Source organism: Solenopsis invicta, chromosome 12 (genome assembly GCF_016802725.1).
Source record: "Solenopsis invicta isolate M01_SB chromosome 12, UNIL_Sinv_3.0, whole genome shotgun sequence".
Lineage (NCBI taxonomy): Eukaryota > Metazoa > Arthropoda > Insecta > Hymenoptera > Formicidae > Solenopsis > Solenopsis invicta.
The window spans coordinates 17271931-17298899 of NC_052675.1; the positions used below are offsets into that span (position 1 = coordinate 17271931).

Genomic DNA, 26969 nt, shown 5'->3' on the forward strand with positions numbered 1-26969 from the left:
ATAGATTTATTAAAATGTACGAGACCGCCGATTTGTGAATATTGCTACATTGATCTGAGCAGAATAGCAGTCTCGTAATCTACTTGACAGGAATATCGGTAAGTGATATTAATCATTGTTATTAACGTATGATCTATTACAGAATTTACTATTAGTGATCGCCTGTCACTGTGAATATTGAATTAATTGTCAGCAATTAGCATTGCGACGAGAGCCCGGTGATAAATGAATTAAAAGTGATGTAAATAAAAACTTCAATAAAAATTGACTTAACATTAAATATCATTTTGTCGTTACGTTTCTTTAGGTGCTTAAAATATACAACGAGTATAACTTATTTTTCATACGTGTCCAGTGTGATGGATGAACGCTACTGATAAATTCGTGCTCACGTTGCAAAGCTTTCACACGCCATATTCCAAAGCTTTTAGATACTGTATTAATTATTAATATTAACGGTCAAGCAAGTGAAATTAATCATTTAGATAAAAAAATAATTTTTTTATAGACATACGTATGTGTACAAGAACATTTTATTTTTTTATCTTTTCATCCTACAGTATAACTTACTACAATTTTATTAATTAAATTTATATAAAAGAAATATGTAACCTTGTTATTCGTATATTATTTAAGGTTTTTCAGTATTATTAATATTACTAAATATAATAAGGAAATAGAAACAATGTAATATTACTTGTTAATAGTATTACACACACACACTATCAGATAAAATAATCTAATATTGTTTTATGTAGCATAGATTAATGCTATATACATGTACACATTGTAGATATTGTAATTATATGACATTATATGACATTATACTTACAATATGTTCTATGGACGGGGGAGAGGAAAATATTTATGTTGTTCGATAACGATGCGTCGCCAATGGAGTGTATTAAACGCAGCTGCGATGTATAGAACGCGATCATTTGTCGTGCAAACACGAGGCATATTATTTGGCAAATTCAGTAGCCCGCTAATCAAAGCGCCATGTTCAGCGCGAATAACGCGCAAATTCAATTGGACAACGACAAACAGTTCGGTCTATGTGCGGAGAATCATCAACTTCTGGTTACAGCGCGTCTGCTCCATGAATTAACATCTTTATTGACGTCGCGTTCCATTTTTATTGGCATTAATGCAATAGCACATAGGCGTATCGACGTGAGAGGACAATTGGCGATATTGTCAGATAATCTCAGATTATAATTACTGTCATTGTTTACCATTATACATTGACATTACAGATTTTTGGTTAGTGATGAAAATTCGGTAGAAAGCCACTTTGAGCCAATTAATTTATCAAACTACCTCGTGTAAAATTTAATAAGTCAACAATAAGTTTATAATTGTATAATATTTATTAATGTTTTATATTTTAATGTAAAAAAAAAATTGTTTGTACAAATTATTAATTATGTTTTATTCGCGAGTCTAAATAATTTTTCTCCTTTTTTAAATTTTACACGGGAGAAGAGATTGAGAAATTAACTCGCATTACATTTTTCAAAAAAAAAAAATTTTTTAGTGAATTATTTTATTCTATTCCATTTTATTTTATTCCAAGTCGTCGCACATGAGACGTGTGCGCTGTGAAACACGTGTAAATAAACGAGAATTACATTCCGCGAGGTGCGTTAAGCGTCGCTTAATTAACGCTCTCTCGAGATGAAATTTAATCGTGTCCTTGCGGCTGTTTTAGCTACTCGCGAACAATATCGACGTATGCGCGTGCCGGTTTACTGTTTTGCGGGAAACGGGCACGCATTGAGCGACGAAGGGATTCATGAGAGAGTCAAGCTTTTGGAGAGTCGAATCACCATCCCCTTTCGCTTTTAGTGCTCATACATCGCAAAATACGTTGCTGCTTGCGCGTTTGTTCCGCATCGTAAACGCCTTTAGCAACGTGTGTTAGTGTTTCGCCAATATTTGGCAACGGAGAAGTGATTAATTAACGCGGCAACCGTAAATCGTGACTGGTTTGATCGTCAAGTGAAGACGCAATGCAAATATGGCGATTGCTTTGCACGTTTGCGGATCGTCTACGCTCTGTCTCTGTCTTTCTGCTGTAACACATAGAGCAGGAGTTGTCAAATGCGTACTATTTAAGCTATTTTTTTATTGTATTTTGCACTTGGTGCTATTTTTAATGCAAATTTAAGTACAAAATTATAGCTCGATGTTTCACTCATCTATTAAACTTTTCAGTAATAACAAATTAATTGTTATATTTTCTGTAACATGCTTGCGAAAGATGTAATTTAAAACTGATCACCTGTGATCTCTTAAATCGTAATATTGTCTTCGAAAATATCGAATTTATAAATTAATTTAATTATAAATATAGGGAACAGTTAACTAATATTTATTTTATTAATAATTATATAATTTAATGAGAAAGCGATCAAATATTTAATAAACAACAATAATGAAAAGGTAAAAACACTGAAATAAAACTAGCTTGAATGTATTTTTGTAACTGACATATTCTTATTTATAGCAAATACTAGTTTTACTATTGTCACTTATCAATCTTACGTTAATATCATTTCTTTACAGTGAAATTTGTGATGATACGAATTAGGAAACTTGATAAAGTTTATAAAAATATCGATTTAGTTTTTATAATAATTTTAAAGATGTATATACAATACATGTAAAATATTCTGCAAGTCTTCTATTATGAAAATATAACAATTCAAAATAAAATTGCATAATTACGTTATTATAATTTATATAAGACGATGAAAAATTTATATTAGATGTACCTGATTTTTAAAAATACGCTGATAATACAGGTACACAAAACGAAATAAAACTTATTAAATTTTTGTCTATATTAAATATTTATTTCTTGGTTTTTATTTTTGTCATTAAACATTGCTTACAAGGAGTAAAAATGTAAAGTATTGAATAAGTACGCTCTTTAGGAGTACGCGTTCAGCAACTTTTCTGTATTATGCGTAATAGCTTCGTTATTCTCAGTGATCTTTTCCTAATACAATTTATGTTTAATTTTAATGTACGCTATCTAACTTTGTTCTTATTTTTTAATTTCTGACTTACCGAAGAAATGGTCACCGAAGCCAATTGTTGATCATAATTAATTAATGCAAAATTGCCAGTACTAATAAATTCTGTCCAAGAGCTTTCTCGTCGCGTTACAAATTTGCAACGACATCGCCACAACACCCAGCAGCAATTTATTACGTCGCTAGGTGCACCCCGGAAAGCTAAATTACAACCGACGACGGTTCATTAATTATCGACAGCGCGGTCGTTCTCAAGGTCGACATAATTGATCGCGACTGTCTCGGAGAGTTTATTAAATCGCTTCTGAGAAGTGGAGAAGCTGCGCCAGCATATCGAAAACGTCTTCTCCCATTATTCAGCTACACCGATCTCGACTCCCTTTTTTCCCTTCTCCACGCGGCGCGGCGGTCCCCGCCCCTTCTTTCCCCCAATCTCGTCCGATTAACGTCATCGTAATTGACTTAAGTCTGCAACGTCGAAACTCAGCGACGGCAAATAAAAACGAATCCTCTTACGCGCGAGTGTGACTTTATTCTGGTCGCGTCCGTTGGAGAACCACGAGAGAGGGAGGACGAGGGTGAGGGGGTGGCTCGGCACTCAATTTAAATACAAATTAAATGACAGCCCCGGCTGCCTCTCGGCTACCCGCTTTGTCGAGATTTCTAGCATGGAAATTCGATTTGCCTGAACTAATTGCCGCGCGGCGCGACGCGGTATGGCTCGGCGCTCGTCGCGTGGCTATTTTTTATGTCGCGCATCGCGGATATCGTTGCGCGGAAACGGCGCGGCGTGGAGATTTTGAAACCTTTTTTTTTCCGATACGAGAGACCGTCTTCTTTATATTCTGATGCACGGCGAACGTCTTGTGGAGACGTGAATAACATGCGGACTCGTTCAGTTTGTGAAAAGAATTATTTTTCAAAGAGAAAAGACGAAAAATTATGTGGATATTAAAATTATATATTAAAAATGTAGGTTAAAGTGATGTATTTAACGAAACGGGAATTTTTATAATGAGAATATTCAAAATGGAAGTAATTAAACAAAATTACGCTGTAGCGGTCAGAGTGTGAATATACAGGGTGTAATTAAAATAAGATAAGCAACTTTGAGGCCGAAGTTTTTGTTTTCCTCTATTAATAAACATTTTGAGCTGTAACAGTGAGTTTGCAAATATAAGTTCACATGAACTTTTTTTCACGTTTTAATGTGAGGAGCTGGGCTCCGAAGTTCGTTACTTTATTTTAATTATATCCTGCGTAGTAATGAACGTTATTTAAAATTTATCAAGTTATTGTATTTTCTTCTTCTTTTTCTTCTTCGGGCATCGAGTACCGCGCGAGATGCAGGATTTCATAACATGCTTTTTCTCATTATATGCTTTCTGAAATTCGATTAGCTGATCCATATGTATGCAGGAGGAGAGCATCGAACTCGACGAGGGTCAAAGTAGATCAGACTCGGCTACAGGGGTCGGGAAACTGCATTGCATTCATTAGTCGATACCGTTATTGTTGGGAAAGCGGACGCACGTTCGGGTACCGGGTGTCTGGCCATTCGCCAAACTGGTCGGCTCCGCCGTCAGCTCGTCGAATTTCCAATGCAAACGTGCAGCACCCGCGGCCCGTCGCAATCACACGCGCTTTCTTCCTCTTACAAACTCCTACCTCTTTCTCCCTTTTTGTCCTTCCCTCCTCGTTTTCTTGTTCTTCCGCTTCTCTCGCTCCTCCGTTCCTTTTCTTTCCGATACGCTCACCCTCGGGAAAGGAAGTCGAGACATTCCCAACATTTTCGCTTTCCTCGACTCGACCGCGGGCTCAATTTTGCCGGAAAATTCCTCTCCGTGATCTTTTGTGGCGAACATAGGCGAGATCGAGGAACGCGAATAAAACTACCGTGGGAGATCAGGCCAGTTTGGTATGTCCCGAAAGATTCTATCGATTTCGCCAACCTCACTGGGGATGTTTTTTTTTCTGTTAGCACGTTTTCTTTTCTTTCAAACGTACACGAGAAAAAGTAAGTTCCGCGTTCTTCAATTTTTGCTAAGCGAATTTTGTGCAGTTTTATAGCCTAACATTATTTTCTTAACGTCATAAAAATTAGGTAATATGTCCTCCAAAATGCTTTATCGTAACTATGTGTAATTGAAAATACACGTACACTGACAGAAAAATTTCCCAAGTTTTAATAAATATTTATTTCGAATAGTACTAACAAAATATTTACTCTACGAGAAAAAGTGATACTTGAATTAGTGGTTCTTGTAATAAATAAATATATATTTACATTTGGCAAATATTTTATTAGTACTGTTCAAATAAATATTTATTAAAATTTAGAAATTTTTTCATCAGTGTGGGATATCTCTTCAATAAGGTGAATAAGAGAAGATTGCTTTTAACTAGGGTTAATGGCTTTGATTCCGTTTTTTCGATCTCTTTATTAAATAATACAAAATAATTAAGAATTTAAAGAAGTAATAAACCCAATACGAAATGGCTGTGCAAAATTCATTTAAGATGTACGTGCTATCCTCATCGAAAATTTACACGAGCCACAATAGGCTCCATCAATCGCAGCAATATTCCATCGCGGGCTTTTCAGTCTCAAAGTCTCTTTACTTCAAAATCGTTACCTCTTCTTCCGTTGAAACGGGAGATTACCGGGCAAATTTACCGTATATTACGGGGGTTGCGCGTTAATCCCGCGGGAACGCAGAGACGGAGGGCCCGAGTTCTGGGGCTTTTACTCCGTCGCTTTGTAATCCCATTACAACACGGCGAGTTGCGGTAGTTCCGGCTGGAAATAACTGGAACAAATGTTAGCTCATAATGCCGCGAGTAACCGGAAATGGCGCGGTAGTACTACCGCCCGGATATATCGGGAAGATCTTTTGACAGCGCATGGAGAGGTACCTGTGTTTCACTCTCGGTGCAACACTCCGGTGTCTTATCCGTCTTCGGTATATGCTGGTATTACATCTGAGAACACACATTCATGGTTTCCCAGAAACTTGCGCTCTGTAACATTGAGAAACCCACAACAAACCTGAAGTACAATTTTCCATTTTAGCGACGTACATTTTAATGGACACGGATTCCGAAGTATCTAATGAATTTTTACTACCACTTTAATATTTTAATGTTATTGATTATTTTTTTCTTATCTCCTTTTAATATAAAATAATCTGGCGATTAAACGCGTCAGAATAAAATTTGACGGACGTAGAATTAACATCAAAAATAAGTTATCGAGAATTAAAATAAAATGATAACCAAGATTTCTCTATGTGATAAATTTGACTCATACAATTTTATTCTTAATTTGAAGGAGCTTTTTAATTTTATGTTCTCGAAACTTTTTTTTTTCCTCCAATGTTCGATTCTTTTTCTACTACCTGCGTCTCGTGCAAACTTGCAACTTAATCGGATTTTTGTCTGCGGACTAACCAATGACGGAAATTAGCCGAGAGACTTTGATGCATCGTTAGAACGCTCAGGATCAATACCTCGCAGAAGTAATCTTTTCCTCGTAATAGGATTTCGTCGCGAGTCCTTGCTACCCCGCGTTTTCCTCTAGGATTAATTCGCTGGAGTTGCATTCGACTTTCATGCGTTCTTTCCTGTATGTTTAATAAAAGAGCGCTGGGTCAAAACGAAAAAACAATATTTTGCGAAAGGTCTTGCGATAGCATCGGTCAAGAACGAAATTCCTTGTAGGTATGTCTTCGAGGCTAAAGGTACAATGAATCGAATACGGCAAATATATTTGGAAAGCAGATCGAATGTAAAAAGGCAAATTTTGATGTCTTTATATAAATTTCGATAAGGCAACGGAAAAATGAAAGCATTGGAAAGAACAGATATTCTTTCCTTTAAACATTTTTTTTTCATTTTTTTAAAATTATGCTTATAGGAAATCACTAGAAACATTTAAAAATTGTATTTCTTTATATCGAGGAATGAATTAACGCGATTTTGTGTTTAGAAAACATCTTTATTAATCGAATTGGCTTTGAGGTTGATTTTTTTGTTAGACCATTTTTGATATTACGACTAACTAATTGCCGAGCTTACGATGAAAGATAAAATGGTGCAATCAGGGCGAATGCGCTTTCGCGCTTACAGGAAGAGACGGGTGTAATTTAGGAGCGTTTATTAACCCGCGCAGCGAAGCCATAAACATAAAAGGGAGCGACGAGTTACCGTGAACGGTTGGAAGGGTTAAGGGCGAAAGGGTGGAAGGAAGGTCCGGGTTGCCCGAGCACATATTTCGCCCACAAAGCCCGGGTGTGCGTCATCCTCCGTGGCCTTTTCGTCGGAACACACTTGCGGATTTAACTCCGGCGCTTTAGAGAGCCTCTCTCCGCTTCCACATGTGTTATACGAATAATATCGCAGAGAGGGCGAGCACGTCTCTCTCTCTCTCTCTCTCTCTCTCTCTCTCTCTCTCTCTCTCTCTCTCTTTCTCGAGTGAGAGGAAGAATCTACCTCGACAAAGCGACGGAATTGTGCGCGCCGTTTTAGAAATCACGTTTCGAGGTGTTGGAGTGTCATGACGATTGGGACGAATAGATAGGTATTCGAGAAATGCTCAGTCGCTTGTGATAACAATAGCTAGATTATCGAACAATGACAGAAAAGTATCTTAAATATAATTTTTAATTGCTTTCCGTTTGATATTATATATTTTTTCAAAATTATGGAATTAAAGAAGAAAATACTAAAAAAATATTAAATAATTTGCAAATAAAACAATGAACAGAATATATACATACATATATAAATACATAAAATTAGATCTTAAATACCAATTAATGTACTTTATTATTTTTAAATATTATTTTTATATATATATATATATTTTTTTTTTAACAATTATAGTGATTATTCAGCGACTAATGCCGTAATCTCATGTCAGTATAGACATGTCATATTGATCTCAAAATTGTTGTAAAATTATACAGTTTTAATTGAATTAATTAAAAATTAAATATATTATAGAAAAAATTATAAACATTTGATATAAATTTTCATCAAAGCGTTTGGATAACATTCGTTTCGAGTTTATTGAAAATTGTCATGAATAATATATTTTCTATTAGCATCAATGCTAATGTACTTTCACACAAAGAGCTATGACTCTCGTTACGGTTCTTTTACGGCGAAGCGAAATAAAAAATAGTCGGGGCTCCGACCGGGAGATAGAGCGATTTAACGGATCTCGCGCAGCCTCGAGCTGAAAAGAGCGAGACAAAAGCGGGCTCAGTCGTTTAGAAAAGCCTGGCGGCAGCAGGTAGAGCGGGGTAAGAGGCACGAGGGAGAGGAGAGAGGGTTTAAAGTGCATCCGAGTTAAAGCGAGTTCGCGCAGGCACGGGGGTGGGTTTTTTGCCACTTAAGCCGCTCGACGGAACCGGGAGAACGACGAATACACGGCGAATAAACGGAAAATGTTTCGGAAAACTGACTCCGACTTTCCGTCGAGGCGAAGCCTCGCTTCGGAGACTTCTATTTTCGATCGGCGGCTTATCGATGAATATGCCGGCGCGAGGCGTTTTAATTGAGTTTCATCACGGCTCACGGAGCAAATTTTATCCCGCGAGCGATTAGATTGCGAGCGGACACATTCGGCAGATGGGCAGTTTCTCATTCGCGCGCACATCCCGACCTCGTTTCGCCAATATGGAATCGATCAGCATGATTTCGTGACAGTCTAGTTGACACATATATTTCTACAATAAATAGTCGCGCTGAAGAGATTTTGCTTGATGCTGTTAAAACGATGAATTTTGTTAATCGGTAGAACTTGGATGAAAAATATTTTTTGAATGAAAAATATCGGAACTCTTTTACTAAAACGGATAAAAAAAATATTTAACGCGGCATTGTATTTATTATTTCTTCCTTACGCGTGTAACATTTCTTTTTTCATTTTTTGATTATCCATCAAATAATAAATGCTTTCTTTTGAAAGTACACCGGAGATTTGATTATCTTTGTAATTGTTAAAAAATTATTCTTGATTTAATAGGGCCAATATTTCTGGAGATAATTTTTATTTTCAAAATACGCTTAATATACGAGCAAATTAATTTTTAGACAAAAGCTTGATTTAATCTTTATATTTATTTTGACAAAAAAACAAAACAATTCTTTTTTTTATTAATTAAGTAAACGTTATTAATTACATCTATCATTATGCATTTATCGCACTTTCAACAATATGTTTTATATATATATATATTCTGATTTAATGATCTTTATACCCAAATGTGTATTTCGTTGATTATTGATTGGATAAATTATTATATGCACTGCTCGAGGCTGCCAATTACGTAAATCGAGTACTAGATGCAGAAGTTCATTTGCTCATATATGCGCATGATCGATTACCCAAATGATCGTAATTTGTAATTTCGGTCCGCAATGACGATAATGCGCTACGAAAAACACAAAAGCACCGTCCGATCAGCTGAAAGGAGAGCTCAAAGAGGAAAATAGCTGCACAACGGAAGGAAAATCCTTTTCTTTGCACAAGAGGCGAAGTAGAAATTACTTCTCGCGACCCGACATTGTCGGGGATCTTTTATTGTCCCCGGGGGAGGACAGTCTTTTCTTTTTAGAATCCTTTATTACTATCGATAGATGAAGTAATTGACACTTCCTTTCGTGAGATTTTTCGTTCCGGGAGAACAACGTGATTTCACAAACGTGATCGGAGGACAAGTTTCCCGCTCGCGCGAATTCTACCCTCGGGTTTGCTTTTTCGGCTGTCTAGAAATATCTTATCTTCCTCTCGGACTTCAAACGTCGTTCTGATATCTTCCTGACCTCTTCGGTGGCTGCGGCAATTGACGTTTTCATCTAGGAGAGCTCTGTCGCGTAGCAACGGCTAAACTTCGCCGTACCATCAATGAGATTGCGTCGGCTTCGGCCACGAACTCGTGAAAAATTCTATTATCCTTTAAGCGAAAAAGAGTCACGTATCCGATACAGCAATGCCTGATAATCACGTTATCCGTAAGCGAAGATAAGTTATTAAATATATTTTTTATAACCACATGTTAAGAGAGAGAAAGTATTAAAAAACTTTAGAGAAGAGTGTAAATTCGCATTTTTTTATTTTACTTAGAAAAACTTGAAAGTCCACATAAATATTCAATAATTCTCCTAATTATAAACTTTATATTATTTTTATATATTTATATTTTAAAATAAAAATAAAAAAAAATATATATATATACATACATGTATAATTTTACGCGAAAACGTACATATAAAATATACACGACGAAATGCTGATTGTAAAAAAAAAACGATAAAAAGGATTGATTTTAATTCTTTCTTCGACCGTAGTCGCCACAATATTTCAAATTTTTCTGTCTCTCCACATTTTTGCATATTTCACATATTTCGATGAAAATTCCCGGGCATACAGCTCGATCATAAAAACCAAATGCGACATATCTCCCGCGCCGTTGTATATTTCAGGGACAATTTTCGCGAAAATAGGGTCGCTTCTTCAGAAAGGCCGATACACACTAGCAGATATTTCTACGTTTTCATGAAATAAGGTCGAGGCCCTCCTGTATATCTCTCGCATCTCACGTTCTGCATCTTTCATACCCTTAAATCGAGCACGGTCGAACGTGCTCCGGGGAACAGGATTAATTATCCAGTTGCGAGATGCTGCCTGGGGATACCGCCATTCACCCTCCCATCTGCTCTTTATTCGCGGATCGTTGAATCTACGGGAATAGATGTGCGGGAGAACCGAGTCCGTCTCGGTTCTCTCAGAATCGGCACGCGAACTTTCGTAAAATAGGTACGACAAAACTTGATTCTATTCAGCGTACGACGCAAGTTCAATCCAATTATCTGCCGTACTACTTATCTAGAGTATTCGTCATAATAACGTCGATTCCTTCTTCTTATCGTATGTTTTATACATAAAATAGTGGGAGAGTACATTGTGAATATTTCGTATTCCTATTTATATATCATTTGTACATCTCAAATTTATATATTAGTCAATAGAAATTTTAAATCGATAATTTTAATGTTTCATAAGAAGTATGGAGTGTTATTTATGAATTGCAATAAGTTTAATTAAGTTAAAATTTCGATTACTTCATTAAACTATTAACCCTATTACTAACTATAAACCCTATTAACAATCGGTCGCTTAAAACGTACTTGTGATCTCTTAAACCGTATGTACATACATGATGTGTATGCGCGCGCACGTATATGCAAATTATATTATTACATATTATATTGCATAATAGGGGGGAGTTGCTAAATGCATTATTTCGCATTTGGTGTTGTTTAGGATGCAAATCAAAAATCGAAATATTATAATTTGATGTTTTAGTTATTTATTATTATACATGTTAAATCTTTCAGCAATGACAAATTAATTTGTTATAAGCTTTTCTATAATATGCTGTATGATTTAAAAAAGCGGTCGCCTAAAGCGTACCTGTGATCTCTTAAACCGTATCATTTTTGAAAATATCGAATTTATGAATTAAAGTAATTGAAAATATAAGGAATCATTAACCAATATTTATTTTATTAATAATTTATCGAAAAAGCGGTCGAATATTTAATAATTAATAAATAACAATAATGAAAAGAACACTGTAAGATCACTGAAATAAAACCAGTTTAAATTTATTTTTGTAATTGACATATTTTTACTCATAACAATTACTAGTGTTATTATTATCATTTATCAATCAAAGAATTGATAAATGATTTATTTATCAGTCATAACAATTACTAGTGTTATTATTATCATTTATCAATCATACATTAGTACCATTACTTTACAGTAAACATTGTGATGGTACGAATGAAGAAACTTGATGCAGTTAATAAAAATGTCGATTTAATTTTTATAATGATTTTAAATGTGTATATACAATAAATGTAAAATATTCTACAAGTCTTCTCTCTATTTTAAAAATATAATAATTAAAAATAAAATTGCAAAATTACATTATTATTATTTATATAAACTGATGAAAAATTTATATCAGATGTACCTTATTTTTCAAAATGTTGACAGCATGAAGAAAACAAAATGAAACTTGTTATAATTTTGTCTTCATTACTTATTTCTTATTTACCTTTTATTTTTGTTGTTAAATATTGCTCATATGAAGTGCAAATATAAAATATGGAATAGTTACGCTTTAGGAGACCGGTGAGCATTAAGCAACCTTCCTTTATTTGTAATCACTATTTTATATTGGATAATTTATTATGGCACTTTTATTATATTATATATATTTTTTTATGAAATGGTGACTTTTTCTCAGTTCTTATTTTGCTTATTTCAAAAGAATCGCAAAAGATTCTTCCTGCTCGACACGGCTAAGCCATTTAGAAAAAGAAGAGTGCATATTTTTTTTATTATTTGCAAAAGAACGGCTCGCTTTCACTGTAAAAGTGCAATTAGATGGGCGGCTAACGCGCCTTTGAAAAGTTCATTGCGCTAACCCTGTACTGCCGACAACGTTCTTTTGTTTTTGCGCTACGCCAGGCGAGTAATAAAACTGGCAATCAGTTTATAGCCCTTGCGATCCATTTTCTAAGAGAGTAAAATATTTTTTGGAACTTGAAGAAAGCTTTGCGACGAGGAAAAAAACATTTAATTAGCGTGAACGTAGGATGGCTAATAATTATAATTCAATTTCCTTTGATCATTTTTTCCTTAGCGTAAATTCAATTAAGCCCTGTTTCCATTTATCTATCTCTAATATCAATGCGCCTCCTTTGAGATCGAATTTACTTGAGAAAATAAATATAGAGCGATTGATCTGATTATCTCTAACTTTATGAGATACGAATCGCCAAGAAGATTTTCCCAATTCCCAATAATTTGATCAAATAAAATGAAAATCATTAATTTAAATTAATCTTTTTTTTATGATATTGAGAAGTTATAATAGAATGTTTAGCTATATGCATGAGCAGTAAAAATGTGTTATTAAAAATTTATGGCTGTATTAAAAAAATATATTGCTAAAGTTTGACGGAAAGAAGGGAAAAAAGTCATTTACATGAAAAAATTCAGCTTTCTTTTTCTAATGAGAAGAAAAAACTCGGATACCAGTCGGATGGACCAAGAATTTCCGCACTGTCTTTGTTTTTCATTGCGTAAAAGCCCGTCAGTTTCTCGTTTTGCATTTTTTAATTAGTTAGAAAGAACGCAGCTCGTTTTCTCGCCAACGCGAATGTCGGAATTAGCCGATAACGCGACTTTAAAAAGTTTACGTTCGCGAGAGCAAGTGGGAACGGCGTGGCGGAAGCGTTTCTCTTTACAGCTCGCGCGGGTGGTGCGCGCTTGCTTTTGTTACGCTCGCATAATCAAGGGTAGTGCTGGGGCGCCGCTGCCGCCTCGGAGAGATGCTATTGCGGGAATGCCGAGTGCACCACATCGATGTTTCCTTATCTCGCTGCAGCACACTGTGAGAGTGAACAATGTCTCGGCGATCGATTTCGTACGGCACTCTGTTTACAAGTGGAACGTTTATATAACGGATAGATCGCCAGGACGTATTTCACACAGAATTGCAGCTTCTTTAATATTGCATAGTTAAAAGATTAGTGTTAAATTTAACACACGTCGCTACGCTCTCGACGATCTAATCAAATTTTCGTTTTAATTTATAATACGAGACAGATATGGTAGAAAGTAATTCAAATATTATATGAAAGATTAACACGAAAATATAATACTCGGGCACAATTTAAAAAGAAATGTGAAGCATATTTCTTCAGTAAAATTAACATTTGTAATATGTCGAACATGTACATTTATTCGTTTATCTCGGAATTTACGTTAGCTACATTATTTTTATGCTGTTGGTTCACTCACTCATAAATTATGTTATTTTAACATTTAAGAAATATTGAATTAATTATACATTACCAGTTAACACAAAATATTTAAATAACACAATCACCTTGTGTTAAATAGCATTGTTAAAAATTTTCAATTTTAACAAAGATCGATTTTGACATAAATTCACGATACTTTTTACTGTGTATACTATATACTAAATGGGAATACTTATAAATTATTTATCTTTTAAAATTAATTCTTTCTTGAAAGAAAAATCGTTTCACGCGCTCGCAGATATTTATTTTCCTTTATCCTAACGATCGGACAATATTTCAATGGCGAAATATGGTTACGGAAAATTCAAACTCGTCTTGAGTGAGTGAAGACTTGAAAGAGCTGACAAGATTAACTGTACTTTGCCCATCGTCACACCAGTTATCTCGTGAGTGACGTTTAATGGGACAAGGGATTTTCTCCGATAACTCTCGTGTCTTGTAAATGAAATTGAGGCGTAGGATGACTCATTGGAATTCATCATGTCTGAGGATCGATCCATATTTGCATATACACGAACGACAGAACCCTCTCTCTCTCTCTCTCTCTCTCTCTCTCTCTCTCTCTTTCTCTCGTTTGATTTAGTACGCGCCGAGTGGGCCAACGTGCTTTGCTGTGTGCTCACAGCAAAGTCAGTGCCTCATAGCGAAGTGTGCAGCCCCTTACGCGCGACCAAGGCGTCTATTATTCTTCCTTGTATAATAACCTCGTAAAGCGAAACTGCGAGAAGCCGCTAAAAGTGAGGCGAATAATGATGGCGGCACTCTGTGCGGCAAATCAAGAGGTGCAGCTTCCGTCGTGTCAAATTTATCTCTCGCAAAGTAGAAAGAGAAAGAGAGAAAGCGAGCTGATTTCGCTACTAGTAGTTGCCACTAGTAGTTTACTTTGCATTCCGCTTTGTCGCATCGCCCCGGTGAAATTGCACCACTTAAAACATTAAGCCGCTCGCTGTCACACGAAAACACTATCTTTTTTCTTTTCCACGTAGGATGAAAAATAAAAAGAAGAAAAACAGCTATTGGAGAGAAGAAATATTTATCGATCAATAGTTAGTTTCATCAGCAGAGCACTTATGTTGCTTTTACGCTGTTACATAAAACTCTGCATTTTCTCAGTTACTCATGTATTTCACCGTTTTCAAACAGTGGCAGGAAATAAGCAATTCACTTGGCTTCTATTCGGCCGTATAATTTAACAATGACCTCCTTGCTTATTTTTCAAATTAATGAAAACACGAGCAGTGGCCGGCAGGACGTAAACGCAAAGTTTCACAATTAAAAGTTTCTCGGGCGCAAAGCGTGTACCATATTACGCCCGAATAATTTATGCGCAGAAATCCGGTTCGATCCCCGCGGATATGCGCGAACCGCAAGGTTTACGAGGCGGAAAAAGCTATGAATATTTTATGCCGGTCCGGCAAAATGGCGCTACCGGTGCGCAAATGAATCGGCCGGCTGTTGCTTTGAGATTACTCGCGGACGATTGGCTTTGCCGCTTTAGTTTTGTATTTCCATTCATCGCGACATTTTACGCTTACTGTAAAAAATTCTCAGCCGAGATTATTTCCATTTCAGCTAAATATGTTTCCATTATTTTGTTACTTATAATTAACTACAGCTTTACCGTTACGTGGCACGGTATTTCTCGGTTGCAGAAATTAACGACTGTAAATTACGAAGTTTCTGGACCTCCGTCCGGAAACGCAATAGTTTTCAAGCGGAGTGATATATCGATAACCTATAAGAAAGATTTGGAATAAAAGTTGGGTTCGTTCCTTTCCGCAAATGTAATTCGCCGCGTTACCCAATCCGAGCCCACGAGGATTCATCTTGTTGCTCCTTTTTTCTTGGATATCGATGGATTCGTATGAGTAAAGGTACATTGATGTACCTTTACGCGATGCTCGGCTGCGCGTGCAATCGATGAAAAAAAATTGCGTATTTTGCCATGCAACCGTAACGTGTAAATATGCAAACGCGATTACAGCCTCCGTGCGCGCGCGATTGTTTTATAAAGTGCAAAAAACCTACGAATGTCTTATAATGGAAAATGCTATTGTTATTCGAACAAATCCGAACGAGCGTGAAGATGGAAAGTAATTTTATTAAAAAAGAAAATAGATCAAATTATACATCTCTCTCTTATTCTATTTTAATTCCATTTTATATTGAATACTTGATCCAATTATTTAGTAAAGCACATTGTTATCTTTACAAATAATTTTCTCGTTACCTATGTTGATAATTACATTTACATACATTTAGTTAAATTTTTTTATTTATAAGAATATGTTGCTGTATTCTTTATTAATTTTATATTGTCGTAATTAAGTTAATTTAATCATTTTTATATTTTTAAGTTTTGATACGCTGCGCATTTTAATTTGCAATTTATCTGGATTTTTATATTTCTTCTTACACTTGTGCTAACATAATTTATAATTACGAGAGAGAAACATTTTATTGCTTGGCAATTTGGGAAAAGGCACATCTCGCGCGAAGCGCGAGTCACTTTTGCTAGTAGATAAATAAAATGCGACATCTACCAGCATCACCTCTTTCAAGGAAAGTGCGGTTTACTGCTATGCGCCAGTTAAATGTATCTCACGGGTTCATCCCCCTGTTTCGCCGGAAATAAAGATCCCGAGTTCACTGAGCTCCGTGCTAGAAGCGACGTGGTTGTAGCTTCCGTAGCTTTATGTCGATCCTGAGAATTTCTGTTCGCGTTTCGATTAGGGCAAAACATTGCGATTTGCTGTGCGCGCAAATGTGAAAAATCACGAAGGAAAATTCTAGAATTCTGCCTGACAATGAGATATTTTCCAAAAGAAGAAAGTGGGCTCTGAAGACTCTACTGATTCATGGATTGCCTTTCTAGCAACAAAAAGAAAAAAATATTAAAGTATTTTGTAGTATACATTGTATATAAACGTAATATTTGGAATAGGGTAGATCAGAAAATAATAATAATTAAAAATGAATGAATATTCGCAATTTCGAGCAAAAGATAAGCGATTATATTCTTGTACAATTTCCTCTTGAATAACGCTTCTCTTGTCTATTTGTCTATCTCTCTTTGTAAAGGAAAATGCCTTCGGGGTGTATATCGGACTGGGCTATATTTTGCCCATGAAGTAAAGATTTTCCTCCTTTCTTCTCTCTTTTGACAGACAGTTATACTCCATTTAATTTATTAATTAGCGTAAAGTTCGTAAATCAAATCAATTTGAAAATCTGAACTTTCTCTGTGCCAATTCTTGCCACTTGATAGAATGAAATCGCTGTCCGACATGATTGTTTAGGAATATGAAATCACGAAATATATATTTTGAGAATAATTTTCAAATAATTCATAAATAAACATATCCCGCAATAAATCTAAATATCCAAATATATAAAAAAATCATTGATTTTGAATTCGAAGAATCTACACGGAGAAAAAAAAACTTTACTGAAATACTGATCTGAAAATAATTATATTGAACCATTTCAAAAATCGTATGTAATACTTAACTAGAATGTCAAAATTATTTACAGCAACGTTCTCATGTTAGGACGTCCTATATAATTATTTTTATGGCCCAACATAAGTTATTTTCTGATTTATATCTAAATAAATTTTTAGATGCTGCAGTAAAATTGTTCTTTCCATGTACGCGCAAGATAAAATATAAGACTTCTCAGATGTTCCGATTAGCACTTCTGTCTGCTCATAAAAATCTGTTTAACAAGGTGGATCTCTTTTTCGCACGAATTAATTACTATAAATAATCCTGTTAAGAAACGAAATATTTGGCACGTAGGCAAGAGACAATTTTCGTCGATCCAATTTCGTCGATTGCACCATGCGATCGTATTGTTTACGCTTGGACATTTGTATGCGATTACCGTGCGGCTCGTTACTGTCGTCAGTTAGCACCTTGAAATACACTTGGTCGCCTGCGAAATGCTTCCGCTTTTATTTATCGAGACAGATGATATGAATGCTAACGCTGTTAATAAGTTTTATTTTAAACGTAGCGATTGCTTACGTCTAAAATAAAGCATTTACCTCGACAAGTAAGAGCCGATATTGAAAACAGGTGAAAATCGTAAGCAAGATGTTTGATGATGTTTCTTATTGGAAAGGCTAAGACAGTTTTTTTTAAATATATCACGTATAATTAAATGAGATAAAATATTGAATAATTTATTTATTTATTGTATTTTTTCGCAAGTTTTTTTTAGAACTGCTGCTTTAAAATATTTTGACATGTCACGATTGAAAATTTGGCTCAGGGGTCGAACCTTAATGATATCGTTACAGTATTGTTGCGCAGGTTTCTTGTATCATGTAGCTGTGCAATGATACCGTAACGACATCGTTAAGGTTACAGAATCGACCTCTAAAGTAGGAATATCTGAAATTATTCTTAAGAAGCATTGCGTCGTTATCTGTGTTTGCTGTGGCAGTTATATATAGCATTTTATTATCTATTCTTACGTCTACAGTGATTAAAATAATTGAAATTAATCGAGAAATTGACTAAAGAACAGTGTTTTTACTTTTAAATAATTTTTTTTATAATTTTTTCAATTGAATTTTTGTGCAAGATGTACCACGCATTTTCCTTTCTTTTTTTTTTTTTTATTTGAGTCTTCACGTAACGGAAAATGTACGCCAGAGAAATGAACGGCCTGCTCGCGTTACTCATCAATAATTTTACATTCGTCGAGCTTTACGGTGGCAGCAACGGAATTTAGTTGCGATTTTACACGGAGGAACGTTCGGCGTGCACGTATACGAGGATGGAAAGAAATATCCCGGTAACAGTGACGTGTCGCGGATCGGAGGAACGAATGAAAGCGTGTAGCTCGGGTGGAAAGCCGTATTCAATAGAAATCCTATGGCGGATCGTTGTAGCGAGACGCGAGCGCGACGGAAAACCGCTCGCTCGTTCGTCGCAGCGACTGCGGCGTCCGCCACGTTAGCTTTCCTTTTCGTTTTTCCGCCTTGTGCCGCAGCGCACACGGTACCCGATCGATCTACGCGCCGCGCCGCTCGATATTACGAGCGCAGTAAAATCGCCGGACACTTCACTCTCTCTTTTTTTTTTAGCGAGCGTGCAACGACGGAAGGCATTTAATCCCGATAATCCTCGCGCGGGATGCGCTCGTATCAAAAAAGAAACACACGCGCAGCTCTCTCCGGAGGTGCAGTTTTTAAAATATTTTAAAGCAAATATCGCGTTCTTTTTCTCGCCAAGTCTTTGAAACGTGGGAAAAATTATATTTTCAATTTATTTAACAAAATTGTTCCCTCCTGCGTTTCGAGAACAATTTTTGAAAGCGAAATTAATTTTTAAAATTTTTACAGTCAAAGTTAATTTTTAAGGATTCTATTTCGTTCCGGCGAGAAATCGAATTAGATCAACGTTTCAGAGAATCGAGGATATATCGAGCATACAAAACAGTCATATCTTGTACCTAATATCATCGGACGTCATAGATCATTTTCCACTTTAAATTTAACTTTCTTGGGAAGAGAACACCCATATATAGCACCCACATGTGCGCACGTCGAGAAACGCAACGGTCTTCCTCGCCGGTAAAATTGCGTTCACGAACGGATCCGCAAGAGAACTCGATGAGACAGCGGGAGGGAAGGAAGGGAAGCATCAATTCCATTCCTATCATTCTGCAGCGCGGTATCTATTGAACGTGGAGGAGGAAAATCTCGTTGGCGCACAAGAAGCCTGAAGAACGAGACTCTCTCTCCTTTCGGTTAACCTTCGCGTACATACCGAACGAATCAGACCGGAAGTGAAAAAGAAATAAAGTCAAAACGGGCGGTTGCGATCCGCGCTGAAAAGCCACCGCTGAAAAACCGACCAGGGACTTTGTTCGCAGCCACTCCGCGGCCGAATCGAGACCTTCCATCGGTCTCTTTGAACCATTTCAAAAGATTTACTCTACACTGGAAAAAAGTTTGGTAATAGCTACCAAATATTGAGTGAAATAATGCCAATTGAATATTTGGTTGATATAACCAGAAATAATTTCACTTTTTCTGAATGTTTAGCAAGCACCATCAAATTTAGTAACATTGATGTAGTGTTTAGAAAAATGGAATTGTGTTTGGTTGTGTTTTAAAAATATTTAAAAATATTCAATATTTAATTGGCGTTATTTCACTCAATGTTTACCAAATTCTTTATGCGTTTCACCGACATTATACAGGGGAGAGTTGCCAAAAATTATATTTCACATTTGGTGTTATTTTGGATATAAATCAAAGTCCGAAATTATAACTCGACGTTTCAGTCATCTATTATCACGTATTAAACCTTTCAGCAATGACAAATTAATTTGTTATAAACTTCTCTGTAACATGCTGCGAAAGGTGTGGTTTAGAAAATTGTTTATTAATTGTTAAGCATTTGATCGCTTTTTCGATAAATTCTTAATAAAATAAATATTAATCAATGGTATACCCAATGGTTATCCTATTTTCAATTATTTTAATTCATAAATTCGACATTCGAAAATGATACGATTTAAGAGACCACATTAAGTATGCTTTAGACCGGCATCCAGCAGCTTTTCATTAATGAGATTAACAACGCGAGTAAGCTTGCCGTGTTAAAAAATTGAAATTCCCAAATAAACCCGGCGTTCGCGAGCACACGATTCTCCCGATTTTTCAAATGGTTAATTTCTTTCGGCGGTTTACATCCCGTGGTCGTTACACTAATCACTGAAAAACTCTTGTAATTGGCCCAATTTCGCGCAGTCCGCGTTCGAAATGGGAAAAGCACCCCGCAAATTGCTTTCGCCTGCCAGAGAAAGAAAGAGCGACGACTTTCTGCCGCGAGCTACGATAGAAAATTTCCTTGGCCGGAGGAAGCCGAGATAAAACGGATCGTGAGAGCCTTCCTATCGTCAGCCGCGGAAGTTGTACACATCTCTCAGCGGATATTCTTTGCGATATTAAGGAACGCGAAGGAACGTAAGGTTCGTTCGATCGACCGGACGCTTTTCCGTCGAGACACTCGTGAAATTCACGTTACAACCGTAACTTTGTCAATGTTACGGCCCGCAAATAGGAGCTTGTGCGGGATATCAAAGAGAAGAGGGAAAGTTCGAACGCGCTGAGTCAAATTTAATTGCCACAAATTTCCACCAGAAAGTCGATCGATAGTTCGCGCCGCTCTACGATTTAGGAATTTCGGGGAGGAGGCAGATGGAGTTTCCCTTAGCGTTTGAGGGAGTTTTCACGGCATTGCCGGCGCCCGTCGCGTTCGCCCCTCGCGGCCGCCTTTTCCTTCAATGGAATTTTAGGGGCGCGCGCTACGCTATATCGGTTTTCCACATCGCCTCGCGCCGGATGGAGGTGGTTCGCATAAATTTTCAACCGGATGGCACTGCGTTTCCGTTAGCGTCGCACGCGGAATGGCTTTCACGTAGCGCCCTGTCAACGCGGCCGTTGAAATATTAAAATACTCGTCGATCGGGCGCCGCAGTCAATTCTTCTTATTCCGTCGAAGGGAACATCCGAGGAATATATATTCACATCACGGTTAAATTCATCGCGTCGTCATTTGAATTCTACCATGTCAACGTCGAAGATAACGGCCGTACCTTTCCGAGAACGGGATATAAGAATAATAGACACTGTGATATGAAAGCACAAGTATACGTTTTTTGTTATTAAAATGTGCACGCGACGTTAACACATAGTCCGCAATAATCGGGAGTGGTATAGCTTTTTTTTTTTTTTAAAGAGATTTATGTTATAGAAAAAATTTATTTTTTTATATTTTTTATTATATCGAATGTAATACGCATATTAAAAGCGTAGCAAATTTATTATATAATTTGCAATTAATTAATATAAGATTACAAAGTGCATTGTATAAAATTCGATCCCTTTTTTTTATCGCCGTCTCCTTGACGAATCCGGAGATAATTCTTTCATAGCGAAAAATTTGTAGAGGAAAGACCGTTCTATCATAATGTTTAATATAAAATCTTTTGACACTTGTATCTTCGTACAACACGTTCGTAATCATGATGTCACGTCGAGATGCATTTACAGGATATTTATCGCAGAAATGCATCGCTCGCAGCCGTCACCTTTATTGCGAAATCGAGTCAGGATCTCTCTTTGGACGTTAGAAGGTCGTCAGAGATTGATGGTCGGCAATACGAAAGGGAAAAAATTGCGCAGGAAGTGCTCATTGACAAATTGATACAAATGGAACCGGCGGCGATCGCGTTTCCTGCACTTTCGTGTCTTCCCACGTGCTTCGATTTACGAAAACTCCTGCCTTCTATATTTTTATCCGACGATGATCGCGAGTGTATCCTGCGCCAAGTATTTCAAAAGCATTATTATTTTATTATTTCGACCTAGTTTTTTGAAAGTAATTTCAGAATTTACATTTTACTGAATTTATTTCGAATAAATTTTGTTGTAACACAAGAAACTGTAGCTACAAAGACTTTGAGGCATTTAAAATTAAATGAAAAATTTTATTATAAAATTGTGCAAAATTTATTAATAAATTTCCGTAATTAAAAAAAACAGACGACTTTAACGCGGAAGTATAATTGGATAATGGGATTATTTTTTGTATAAACGATTACCTATGATTTTTACATTTTAATTAAAAGTTATTATTATTAACTACATATTATACATGTATTATTGATTGCTATAGAATTTAATAATCTTACAGATTTAATCAATATTTTCTATAAAAAGTAAGAAGCAAGAAAATAACAAATGGAAGAACCTTATTAAGCAACTTATTATGTATATTTTATTTGTTCTTGCAGAATTTTTAAACAATGTTTTATTTTTATTATATTAATTTATTATGTATTTTAAGAATATAAATATAATAAAGTATAAATAACAATATGAATATATAAACATTTTATAAAATATTTTACAATAAAAAACAAAGTACACATTTATAAAAGCATGATATAAATTTTCTGTATTGTATAAACATAAAAATATCAATAGTTTATAGTTCCTTTTAATTTCATTCACATTCATATTGTTATTTTGAATTTATAATATAAACTTTTACCACATTTTTGCAATTGATTTTATAACGAAAGAACCGTTTCGTTCAAAAAATTTAGCTAGATGTACACAGAGTTGAAAATAATTTCATTAAATTATCAAAATAATTTAATGAAAGACGATGAAAAATGCTGCAAAATGTTTTGATATTTTAATCGGTTTGAGCGCATCTTGCATAATTATTTTCATATCTACGCCTAGTTAAATTTGTAAACGTTTCAGCTAGACCGTTCAGCTAGACCGTGGACGATTTGTGTCAGAACGTGAACGGTAGTAGGACGCGTATTGCGCTGTGCCGTGGGAACACGAAAACTTTGATGTGTCGTAGCGAGACCGCTAACATCCCTAAAAGAACACGTTCGTCGGGGCTGTGCTCGTGGGACCTCTCGCGAGTTCTCTTCTTTTCTCGATCGGAGACGTCACAACGTGCCGCGTCGCGTCACGAGTGGTAACGAGTTTTCGCCGCTTTTACAAAATTGTTCTGCGCGAGCAAAGTTTCGCGCTCGACAATAACGGCACACGAAGAGACCCGCCGCGCGAACTTTCAGACTTTCCGCAAAGCGAGCAATAGCGGACAACTATTGATATCGTTTCGTGAAACTTGCAACGTGGACGAATTGCGGTGGATAAAGCGGTTTCGCAAATTTTTTTGATTAAACTTGCGCACTGTGAAAAATCAAGCGCAGTTATGTTGAACAGAGAAACGAGAGAGCTGTGATATTTGAAGTATTATTTATTTGATGTACATTGAAATTATATCTGATATAAATACACACATAGAATGTGTGTATTTGTATTACACGGAAAAAAAGCAATTTTGTTGAAATACAGACCTGAAAGTTATGTTGAACCATTGAAAATTTTATATCGGACGTTTAAGCTGGTTACTAGAATGTTGAAATTTTTGGCAGCGGTATCGTCATGCTTGAACATTTTACCTAATTATTTTGATAGTCTAATATAAAATTATCGTCTGATCAGTATCTATAATAGCTAAATTTTTATATTACGATAAAATTGTTCTTTCCGTGTATCTTGTACGAGCTGTAATATTTTTTAAGAACGAAACGATTAACGTTCATCGACTTGCTCTGACAGAAATAATTTCCTGTACATTCTAAAACTTGTTTTATCACACGACGAGTCAGGAACAAATCATTTTTTGCTTCTTTTTTTTACTTTATAACGCTTACAATTTCTTGTCGCACGATACGATCGATCTCCATCAACTTTCTTCAAGGCGAATAATTATCTGCAATTTTTTAAAACTTTTCACTTTTCATCGAAGATTCATACAAGCAGCGCGCACACCCTTTATTTTACTTTATAATTATAACTTACATCGAGAATGATATAACTGATTTCCATGAACTTTCCTCCTAGTTTACCGGTAACTTTTAAACATCTCTTGCCTGATTATCGAGTCGAATTTTATTAAATAATGCACCGATGCGCTTGCATCGTAATTTTCGACTTACGGAGTGGTATGAACTCGACAAATTTTGAAATGAGAATCGCAGCAGTGTATATGTATATGTAATATATACAGTGTACATATATATATACGATATATATAAACCCGGATATCCATTATTGCGATACACGTGCGGCCATTCCTGTCACGAAGTGGACAGACAACGAGGCCGGCTTATGTGGTTTCACGAAACTGGACTAATGTTACATTGGTCATTCCGTCTACCGTAGCATTTATCACCGTCAGGTTTGTATCTGCAAACAGCAAAGCCAGGATCCCCCAAACTTTAGCCCCTTCTCACCATTAACCCGAAAACTCTTGCGTTATTTCTACCTCTAAATTATACGCAACAGATTTAACATTTAGATTTTGCGACATATCGAAACTGATCTTCGAAGCCAATTCTTTTTTCGTAAAATTTGTACAGCGAAATATTTCACGAGAAGTTTTGTGCTAACTTGAACTGAAGTGTGCATTTCTTTTTTACTCCGATGCGATGCAATCGATCTTCGCGAAATAGGATTTCGTTCACCCATCGATTTCGTCTCAATATCCCGCTTGGCATTAACTTTCAGAGCTATGCGAGGAATGGGCGCTGGCGAATAGCCGCGAGTGCGTTGAGGGTGGCGGTTCGACGAGCACGACGCACGGGGAGGAATCTGAGGATGCATCTGAGGCGAGGTTCACCCTCAAATATTTGGGCAGCACTCTCGTCGAAACGCCTTCGAGCGAGGAAGCTACGGCGGAAGCCATCAAGACCGTTATCACCATGGTGCGTACTATTTCAAACATTTTTCATAACTTAATCCCCAAAACTTATACTTTGAAAGAGCATTAACTAAATTTCTAAAATTTGAATTATATTTTTTTGTACAACTCTACCGATTATTGTTATTATTTTTTATGATTTATTTATAAAAATTGAAAAGAAAGGGTTGAATTATATCATATTTGTGAATTCGACACTGGTATATTTAAATATAATACAATATAATTCTTGTAATTTATATCTCTAATTTTAGTCTTTTGAAAAGTAAAGTGTCAGAGAGCACGCAATCAATCACGTTTACTCAAGAGAAAACGTAAAATAAGTATACTTTTTTTTATGGAAAACATAGAAAACCTTGTTTAGAAATATTTTTAATTTTTTATATGCAACTTATGAAACATATGCACATGTTTACGTTGCATTTATAACGAGTGCATATAATAGAATATTTTGCGCAGAATTTTTAATTATTTCAAATCTAGCATTTACCGAGGGAGAGAGAGAGAGGGGGGGGGGAGAAGGGCGGAAGGGAGCAGGTTTACCGCTTGCGTTGGAGATTGCCACTGTATTATTTATCGTTGGAATTGTATCGCAGCGTGTAATTTACTTTCCACCATTTTCCGACGCGGCCGCCGTGAAGAGAATTTAATTGAAATTGCAAGGTACTAATTTCTCGCGCATAGCCGCGGGTCCGTTAATAGAGCTAATGAAAATGAAGCGTGATTACTTTGCGCCACGTTTATTCGCTACTTTGTCTTTGTCGCGGCTGACGACGTCCTAATTATTTCTTCTTCCCTTCTTTTTTTTTTCGCTCACTGTTTTAACGCCGTCCAGATTTTGCAGATTTGACTCTCGATAAATATTTCGTCGAAAGTTGAATCGCATGTTTTGCAATCGCGTCTGCCAATGTTCGGGAATACAAGGAACGAAAAATAAAATGCACAAAAAGCAGCGAGTACGGACAAGCACAAAAAGCAGCGCTTTTAATGAGAAATGGCTTATTTGAGCCAACTCCCGTTCATTCGTTAATTACTTTTGACTTTGTATGTAATATTGCATGCAAACGTGATATTTTGCAGCCGATGAAACTAGTATTGCTTTTTTCGTTACACAAAAATACCACAGAGTTCGCAATTTTTTGGCATTTTATTTTGGTTATCTGCTAAGAAAAAATTACTCTGACAAATTTTCAATTTATTTTAATGGAATTTTGTAAACTTTGAATACAGTACGTAGTCTGGTATCTCAATAATTAATAAAAGATCGATATTATTGAATATCGTTTATTTATCAAAAAAATCACACGCGGATTAGATTGGTAATAATTAAAGTATTATGACAAAAACTATTTTATAAATGATTTTGTTGCGACGACGAGTGAGAGAAGTGATCGTTACGTTCAGAAATTATTAAGTTCTACCAGTTTCTAAATTTAGTTTAGCAACGATATCCTTGTTGAATAGCGTAATCGAGGAAAACAAATTTATGCGATTTAGCAGCGATCCGTGGAGCATGATTGATTAATAACGAAACTTCGTCCGAGTCTCATATAATTCCAATTTCGAAGCGATTACAACTCGTACCGCGAAATTGCACGGACAGAATTGCAGAAAGCGGTAATGTATGTATTTCGGCAATTTCCTTCTGATGCAGATATTAATGAGGGGGAATTCAATGAACACATGAAAGGTATACGACGGA

The 26969-nt window shown here is 36.0% G+C and overlaps 1 protein-coding gene across 3 annotated transcripts in view; it reads left to right on the forward strand.

Annotated features, from left to right (window-relative positions):
• Positions 1 to 26969, forward strand: part of LOC105195968 (low density lipoprotein receptor adapter protein 1) — an 88182-nt gene that overhangs the window by 48555 nt on the left and 12658 nt on the right. For all 3 annotated transcript variants that reach the window (XM_011161641.3, XM_011161643.3, XM_011161642.3), the window contains one exon: positions 25075 to 25271. In XM_011161641.3, coding sequence (XP_011159943.2) covers positions 25075 to 25271 — 197 coding nt within the window. The remainder of the gene's footprint in view (positions 1 to 25074; positions 25272 to 26969) is intronic.